A 10,472-nucleotide genomic window follows, 5' to 3' on the forward strand; every position below is an offset into this window, starting at 1 on the left:
GCGAGGACGCGGAGCGATGACGCGTGATGAGACGCGTGATGATGAGTGATGAGCGACGCGTGATGGACGATGAGTGACGCGATGGAGACGCGCGATGAGACGCGATGAGGATGATGATGAGGACGCGTGATGATGACGCGGATGAGACGCGATGAGCGAGAGATGAAAGCGATGATGCGATGGCGATGATGAGCGATGATGCGCGATGATGACGCAGATGACGCGCAGAGAGACGCGTGATGACGCGCGGAGATGGCGACGCGTGATGAGTGACGCGCAGATGAGTGACGCGATGAGATGAGGACGCGTGATGAGGACGCGGAGCGATGACGCGTGATGATGATGAAGGGATGATGCGTGATGATGCTGCGCGACGATGACGCGACGATGATGATGAGACGCGCGATGACGCGATGACGCGCGATGAGCGCGATGATGATGATGAGCGAGATGCGCGATGATGACGCGCGATGAGACGCGATGAGCGCGAGCGCGCGATGATGAGCGTGATGAGAGATGAAAGGATGATGCGTGCGATGAGCGACGCGTGATGAGCGAGACAGAGACGCGTGACAGAACGCGATGAGACGCGTGATGAGGACGCGATGACGCGTGATGAGTGATGCGCGATGAGATCGATGATGACGCGTGATGATGACGCGCGATGATGAGATGAGAGAATGCGCGCGACAGATGCGATGAGACGCGGGTGATGAGACGCGTGATGATGATGATGAGGATGATGCGTGATGATGACGCGCAGATGATGACGCGTGATGAGACGCGATGATGAGCGATGAGAGAGCAGCGATGATGCGTGATGAGCGACGCGTGATGATGATGAGACGTGATGACGTGATGAGGCGTGTGATGACGCGTGATGATGCGAGGATGAGCGATGATCGCGACGATGACTGCGCGATGATGACGCGCGATGACATGCGCGATGAGAGACAGCTGATGATGATGATGATCGAACGCGATGATGACGCGATGAGACGCGGCGATGAGACGCGCGATGAGAGCGATGAGACGGGGATGAGCGACGCGCGATGATGACGCGATGACGCGTGAGAGACGCGTGATGATGCGACGCGCAGATGAGGACGCGATGGACGCGAGATGACGCGTGCGTGATGATGACGCGTGACGACGCGTGATGATGATGAACGCGTGACGATGATCGCGATGATGACGCGCAGATGAGACGCGTGATGATGATGATGAAGCGATGACGCGCGGATGAGCGAGGAAGCGATGATGCGCGATGATGACGCGTGCGAGCGATGACGGATGATGATGACGCGTGATGATGATCGTGACGCGATGATGACGGGCGACGCGATGATGACGCGCAAGAGCGCGATGACGCCGGATGAACGCGTGATGCGATGATGACGAGCGATGAGCGATGACGACGCGCGATGATGATGAGGCTGAGCGATGATGACGAGGCGCGTGATGATGATGATGACGTGATTCAAAAGCGATGATGACGTGAAAATGATGATGACGAAAAGTGATGATGACGCGTGAAGTGAGGATGACGCTGATGATGGCGAGATGACGGCGATGATGATGAGGCGCAAAGATGACGACGGACGGATGATGAGGCGATGATGACGCGATGAGGAACGTGAGCGATGACGTGATCAAACGATGATGACGTGACAAATGATGATGACGGGTGAGTGAGCGACGCGCGTGAGCGATGACTGCGATGATGACGCGACGGAGTGATGGCGACGGAAGTGATGATGACGCGCGTGAGCGATGACGACGGATGATGATGACGTTGATAAGCCGATTGATGACGCGCGATGATGAACGCGTGCGAGCGATATGATGACGCAAGCGATGAGCGACGCAAAGTGATGATGACGCGTGAGCGATGACGCATATGACGCGAGGAGCGATGATGCGGATGATGACGCGCGTGCGATGATGACGGATTTGATGATGATGACGCGGACGCGCGATGATGATGCGATGATGATGACGCGAGCGATGATGACGCGGTGAATGATGACGCGATAAATGACGATGACGCAAGTGATGATGACGCGTGCGCAGATGAGCGCGAGTGACGCAAGACGCGATGAATGCGTGATGATGACGGATGATGATGATGAGGCGTGATGATGACGCGGATGCCGATGGACGCCGATGATGAGATGCAAGCAGATGAGACGTGATGATGACGCGTGATGATGATGCGACGGGGGCGATGATGAGTGATGAGCGACGCGTGAGCGATGGCGACGCGATAAAGCGATGATGACGCAAGTGATGACGACGCGTGTGTGATGACGCGCGATGGATATCGCGCAGTGATGATGACGCGTGCGTGAGCGATGACGATGATGATGACGCGCGTGAGAGACGCGGATGATGACGTGAGCCCAAAAGATGATGATGCGGATGATGATGACGGCGCGATGATGACGCGATGACGGCGCGGCGATAAGCGATGACGCGACGGAAAAGTGATTGATGACGCGCAAAAGCGATGATGCCGATGAGACGCGCGATGATGACGCGATGATGAGGAAAAAGAGAGAGATGATGACGGACGCGATGACGCGTGATGATGACGGACAAAGCGATGATGGAGGCGTGATGATGACGCCGATGGACGCGTGATGATGATCGTTGATGATGATGCGAGTGCGCGATGATGATTGACGATGATGACGCGGATAAGCGATGATGACGCGTGATGATGACGCGCGCGTGTGAGACGACGCGCAAAAAGATGATGACGCGTGCGATGATGACGGGAAAAGCGCAAAAAGGATGACGTGACGCCGATGATGACGCAAGTGATTGATGACGCAGATGATGACGTGACGCGCGATGATGACGCAGATGACGCAAAAAGTGATGATGACGCGTGAGAGGACGGATGCAAAGCGATGATGACGCGACAAAGGATGAGCGCGATGATGACGTAAAAAGATGACGACGGACGAGCGATGATGACGTGACGAAGCGATGATGACGCAAGTGACTGATGACGCGCAAAAAGAGGCGAATTTGACGCAAAGCGATGATGACGTGACGATGATGACGGAAAAAGTGATGATGACGGCGCGGTGATGACGACGCAAAAGCGATGATGACGCGAGAGGACGGAGGAGCGATGATGACGCGGATAAAAGATGATGACGCCGAGCGATGATGACGATTGATGACCGTGATGATGACACGCGTGCGAGGATGACGCAAAAATGATGATGAGCTGACGCGATGATGACGTGACGCGATGATGACGAAAAAGTGATGATGACGCGAGCGAGACGACGATGATGACGCAAAAAGTGATGATGACGCCGATTGATGACGATGACGTTGATCAAAAACATGATGACGGCGCGTGATGATGACGCGTGCGAGATGACGCAGCAAAAGCGATGATGACGCGTGATGAGTGACGACGCAAAAAGCGATGATGACGCGCAGATGATGATGAGGACGAGCGATGAGCGACGCGTGACGGACGCGTGATGATATGAAGCTGAGCCAAGATGATGACGAAGATGATGGAGTGATGACGCAGATGATGACGCGAGATATTGACGCAAGCGATGATGACGCGACGCAAAGGATGATGAAGCGATGACGACGTTGACGGATTGATGACGTTGACGCGATGACGCCGATGACGACGCGTGTGCGAGCGATGACGCGGATGATGACGGTTGATGATGAGCGACGCGCGCGATGATGACGCGTGAGCGAGTGCGATGATGACGCGATGATGACGGTGATGATGACGCGTGGCGAGCGATGTGATTTAAAATGATGATGACGAAAAAAGTGATGATGAGAGATAAAGCGATGATGACGCAGCGCGATGATGATGCGTGCGAGCGATGACGATGATGACGCGTGATGATGACGCGTGAGCGATGACGTTGAGATGAGCAAAAAGCGATGATGACGGTGAGCGATGACGCGCGACGCGCGATGATGACGCCGGAGCCCAAAGCGATGATGAGATGATGAGCAAATGATGATGACGATCAAAGATGATGACGCGTGAAGCGATTGATGATTGATGACGCAAAAAGAAAGCGATGATGACGATGACGCGTGCGATGATGACGGACGCAAGCGATGATGAGTGCGATGATGACGCGATGGACGCGCGATGATGACGTGATGATGATGAGCGATGATGCGATGATGATGCGACGCAAAGCGATGATGAGCGCGATGATGACGCGATGCGCGATGATGACGGAGAAGCGATGATGACGCGCGATGACGGCGTGATGATGATGACGCGTGAGGAGACGCGAGCAAAAGCGATGATGACGGGATGCGATGATGACGCGTGAGCGATGACGCGATCAAAAAGATGAGTGACGCAAGTGATGGCGACAAGACGGAAAGATGAGATGACGCGCGGATGATGACGTTGACGAAAGCGATGATGACGGATGATGACGCAGCGATGACGCAAAAGAGCGATGATCGCGTGCGTGAGCGATGACGCGCGATGATGACGCGAGGAGACGTGATGCGCGATGATGACGAAAAAGATGACGCGCAGGATGAGACGCGTGATGATGACGCAAAGCGATGCGACGATGCGATGATGACGTGACGCGCGATGATGACGCGTGATGACGTTGACGAGCGATGATATCGCGCGATGATGAGATGATGACGCGACGGGCGATGAGGACGCGACGCGATGATGATGATGATGAGCGCGTGAGTGATGACGCGAGCGCGATGACGACGCATCGCGATTGATGATGACGGCGCGATTGATGACGTATGATTCAAATGATGATGACGAAAAAGTGCGATGATGACGCGCGTGCGAGGCGAGGAGACGTTGACGCAAAAAGATGATGACGCAGATGACGCAAAAAGACGGCAAAAGATGAGGACGGGATGATGACGCGTGACGGAGCGATGATGACGCGCGTGATGATGACGGAGACGGGAAGCGATGGATGACGGATTAAAGCGATGATGACGGAGATACTGACGGCGATGATGACGACGTGATGACGCGCGTGTGCGAGAAAGTGAGGACGCAAAAGTGATGGCGACGGCAGATGAGCGACGGATGCGTGATGAGGACGCGCAAAAGTGATGATGACGGGTGAGCGATGACGGAGCGCGATGATGACGCCGATGATGACGATGACGGTTGGAAAAAATGATGATGAAATGATGCGATGACGACGCGCGAGTGAGCGATGACGCGACGGGAAGCGACGGAGACGCGGAGCGATGACGCAAGCGATGAGACGCGTGACGGCGCGATGATGACGCGATGATGACGACGGGCGCGATGATGACGTTGAAGCGATGACGCGTGATGATGACGCAAAAGTGAGCGATGACGAAAAGCGATGAGACGAAGCGATGATGACGCAAAGATGAGCGACGGAGATGGGAAAAAGCGATGATGACGTGACGGATGCGATCAAAAAGTGATGATGACGCGATGAGACGACGATGACGACGGGCGATGATGACGCAGGATGACGTGCGTGAGCGGTGATGACGCGATCGAGCGCGATGACGAGTGACGCAAGATGATGACGCGTGATGAGGACGCGATGAGACGATGCAGAGCGATGACGAGCGATGACGCGGAGCGATGATGACGCGTGATGACGCGAGCCGATGATGACGCGATGATGACGGGTGAGCGATGACGTTAAAGCGCGATGATGAAGAGCGACGCGCGGATGATGACGCGAAAGCGATGATGAAAAAAGTGATGATGACGCAAAGAGATGACGCGACGCAAGCGATGATGATGCGCGCGGATGATGACGACGCGATGATGACGCGCGCGATGATGACGCAAGGATGATGACGGGCGCGTGATGATGACGCGTGTGAGTGAGGACGGAGCCAAATGATGATGACGCAGTGATGAGCGGATGAAAAGCGATGATGACGGTGATGATGACGCGACGGGATGATGACGCGATGGGATGACGATGACGGGCGCCGATGATGACGCGCGTGCGTGATGATGACGCGGACGGTGCGCGATGATGACGCGATTGATGATGACGCGATGATGACGCGTGAGCGATGACGCGACGGGCGAAATGCTGGCGACGTGCGCGATGGGAGGACGGGAAAAGCGATGATGACGGATGATGATGACGGGCGGAGGACGCGCAGATGATGACGACGGGGTGCCGATTGATGACATGATGATGATGACGGTGATGATGACGCGCGTGCGATGAGCGACGCGATGAGTGACGATGAGGACGCGCGATGATGAAGCGATGACGCGAGCGATGATGACGCGTGATGATGACGGGGCGACGATGAGATGATGACGCGATCGCGATGATGACGCGATTGATGACGCAAAAAGATGATGACGCAAGTGAGCGATGACGAAAAAAGTGATGATGACGCAAAAAGATGATGACGTGACGCAAGATGATGAGACGCAAAAAGTGATGATGACGCAAAAGATGATGACGAAAAAGATGCGACGGACGATGATGACGTTGATTTAAAGACGGATGATGATGACGCGTGTAAGAGCGATGACGCGATCAAATGATGATGACGTTGAGCCAAAAGCGATGATGACGCGATGATGACGAGATGATGATGATGAGCGCAAAAGCGATGCGATGATGACGCAAGTGATGAGACGCGCGTGAAAGGGTGACGGAAGCGATGAAGACGCGGATGATGAGCCGAAAGTGATGATGACGAAAGACGGAAGCGATGATGACAAAAAGTGATGATGACGGGGGATGGATGACGCAGACGGGAAAAGCGATGAGAGCGTGACGCAAAAGCGATGAGGACGGAGCGATGATGATGACGACGGTGATGAGGAAATGATGACGGCGCGCGATGATGACGCGCGGTGAGTGATGACGTGACGATGATGATTTGACGGATGATGACGAGATGATGACGAAAAGAGCGATGACGCGCGATGATGACGCAAAGATGATGATGACGCGTGAGCGATGATGACGAAATGATGATGACGCGTGATGATGACGCGATGCGATGATGACGGAAAAGTGATGAGGACGTGTGATGATGACGTTGACGATGAGGAACGCGCGACGGAAGCGATGATGACGAAAGAGCGATGAGACGCGCGGAGCGATGACCGATGAGCGCAAAGATGATGACGCGACGAAAAGCGATGATGACGACGCAAAGCGATGATGACGCAAAGATTGAGCGCGATGATGAGAGAGCGACGTGAAGTGATGACGGGCGATGAGCGACAAAGCGATGAGGACGGACGGCGATGATGACGGGCGAGTCGATGAGGACGCAAGTGATGGATGACGTGAGCGATGACGCAGACGGATGATGACGGTGAAATGATGATGACGCGCGGTGCGAGGCGATGACGTGACGAAAGAATGATGATGAATGCGCGATGATGACGTGATCAGCGATGATGACGCGTGATGATGACGCGATAAGAGCGATGAATGATGATGATGAAAGATGATGACGGATGATGAGACGCGATGATGACGACTGAATGATGACGCGATGATGACGCGTGAGCGATGACGTGACGGAAAAAGATGATGATGCGCGATGATGAGCGCGATGAGCGACGGATGATGACGGCGATGAACGCGATGACGCGACGGAGCGATGATGATGCGTGATGATGATGGATGGAGGACGAATGACGTGCGTGATGAGGACGCGATCGATGATGACGCGCGCAGAAGTGAGCGATGATGATGACGCCGATGATGACGCCGATGATGAGGACGTTGATGATGACGCGATGATGACGCGATGATGAGGACGCTGATGATGACGCTGATGATGAGGACGCGCGATGATGAGGATGCTGATGATGACGCGATGATGACGATGATGATGCTGATGATGAGGATGCTGATGATGACGCGATGATGACGCGATGATGAGGACGCTGATGTGATCTGACGATTTCGACGATGATGACGATTCGACGATGAGACGCGACGATGATGACGATGATTCGACGATCGACGATGCTGATGATTTCGATGATGATGATGAGGATTTTCGATGATGACGCGATGATGACGCTGATGATGACGCCGATGATGAGGATTCGATGATGAGGACGCTGATGATGAGACGCCGATGATGACGTGCTGATGATGATGATGCGACGAGATGACGCCGATGATGAGACGCTGATGATGATGATGCTGATGATGATGACGCGATGATGACGCCGATGACGCTGATGATGACGATGATGCTGATGATGACGCTGATGATGACGTGCTGATGATATGATGACGCGATGATGATGCCGATGATGAGGATGTTGATGATGAGGATGCGCGATGATGATGCGCGATGATGACGCGATGATGATGCTGATGATGACGCACATGATGATGATGACTGCGCGATGATGAGATGCTGATGATGACGCGATGATGATGCCGATGATGAGGATTTTGATGATGATTGCCGATGATGAGGATGCGCGATGATGACGCGATGATGACGCGCGATAGGATGCGATGATGACGCGATGATGAGACGTGATATGACGCGCGATGATGAGGACGTTGATGATGAGGACGCGCGATGATGAGGACGCGCGATGATGAGGATGCTGATGATGAGGATTGATGATGACGCCGATGATGAGGATTTGATGATGACGTTGATGATGACGCTGATGATGATGCGCGCGATGATGACGCGATGACGTTGATGATGACGCGCGATGACGCGGATGATGAGATGCGCGATGACAGGATGCGCGATGAGGACGCGATGATGAGGACGCGATGATGAGATGCGCGATGATGATGATGATGATGATGACGCGCGATGATGAGATGCTGATGATGACGCGATGATGATGACGCGCGATGATGACGCCGATGATGAGGACGTTGATGATGATGACGCCGATGATGACGTTGATGATGATGCCGATGACGCGATGATGACGCCGATGATGATGACGTGATGATGACGCCGATGATGAGATTGATGATGAGGACGCGCTGATGATGAGGATGCTGATGATGACGACGTGCCGATGATGACGCCGATGATGAGATTTTGCCGATGATGACGCCGATGATGACGCCGATGATGATCTTCGATGATGATCTTTCGACTGATGATGAGGATCTGATGATTTGACGACGATGATGCCGACGACGAGGATGCGCCGACGATGAGGATTTTTCGATGATGACGCTGATGACGCTGATGATGACGTTGATGACGATGACGCCGATGATGATCGATGATGATGACGATGATGAGATGCTGATGATTTTCGACGACGACTTCGACGATCTTCGACGATGATTCCGATGATCGACGACGATCCTTGATGATGACTTGATTCGACGACGATCTTCGATGAGATCTTCGACGATCCTGATCGATGATGCTGATGATGAGGATGATGATGACGCCGATGATGACGCCGATGATGAGGACGCGCGATGACGCTGATGATGACGCGATGATGACGATGATGACGCTGATGATGACGTTGATGATGAGATTGCCGATGACGCTGATGATGACGCGATGATGACGCCGATGATGAGGACGTTGATGATGACGATGATGAGGATCCTTCCTTCCTTCGACGACTTCCTTCCGACGATCCTTCCTTTGACGATGATCCTTCGACGATTTCGTCGACGATGATCTTTCTTTCGACGATCTTCGACGATGATTCTTGCGATGATGATGCGCGATGATGAGGACGCGATGATGACGCGATGATGCGATGATGAGATGATGACGCGATGATGACGCGATGAGATGACGCGCGATGATGATGCTGATGATGACGATGATGAGATGCCGATGATGACGCCGATGATGAGGACGCTGATGATGAGGATGCTGATGATGAGGATGCCGATGATGACGCTGATGATGATGCTGACGATGATGACGCGATGATGACGCGATGATGATGCTGATGATGATGACGCGATGATGATAGATGATGATTGAGATGGATGATGATGATGGACGGATGATGAGATGGACGCGATGATGATGGACGTGATGATGATGGATGCGATGATGATGAGATGGACGCGATGATGATGGACGATGATGATGGACGATGATGATGGACGCGATGATGATGGACGCGATGATGAATTGACGCGAAGATGATGAATGACGATGAGATGGACGTGATGATGAGATGAGGACGTGATGAGATGGATGCGTGATGATGATGGACGTGATATGAGATGGACGATGATGAGATGACGGATGATGAGGACGATGATGATGAGATGACGATGATGGATGGACGCGATGATGATGGACGCGATGATGAGGATGGACGATGATGATGGACGTGATGATGATGATGATGATGATGATGACGATGATGATGAGATGATGAATGATGACGATGAGATCGATTGATGAGAGATGGATGCGGAGGAGGAGATGGATGCGAGGAGAGATGGATGTGAGTG

General features: G+C 53.4%; 1 protein-coding gene across 1 annotated transcript; it reads right to left on the minus strand.

Annotated features, from left to right (window-relative positions):
• Positions 1–7,423: 7,423 nt before the first annotated feature.
• LOC121879447 (uncharacterized serine-rich protein C215.13-like) lies at positions 7,424–10,096 on the minus strand (the record flags this gene model as incomplete). The annotated part of the gene is given in 4 exon segments (XM_042386100.1): positions 7,424–8,611; positions 8,958–9,538; positions 9,541–9,876; positions 10,042–10,096. Coding segments are annotated over 4 exon segments (2,160 nt in total), but the record flags the coding sequence as incomplete, so codon positions are not given.
• Positions 10,097–10,472: the final 376 nt, after the last annotated feature.

This window comes from Homarus americanus, unplaced genomic scaffold (assembly GCF_018991925.1).
Source record: "Homarus americanus isolate GMGI-L3 unplaced genomic scaffold, GMGI_Hamer_2.0 scaffold44148, whole genome shotgun sequence".
NCBI lineage: Eukaryota > Metazoa > Arthropoda > Malacostraca > Decapoda > Nephropidae > Homarus > Homarus americanus.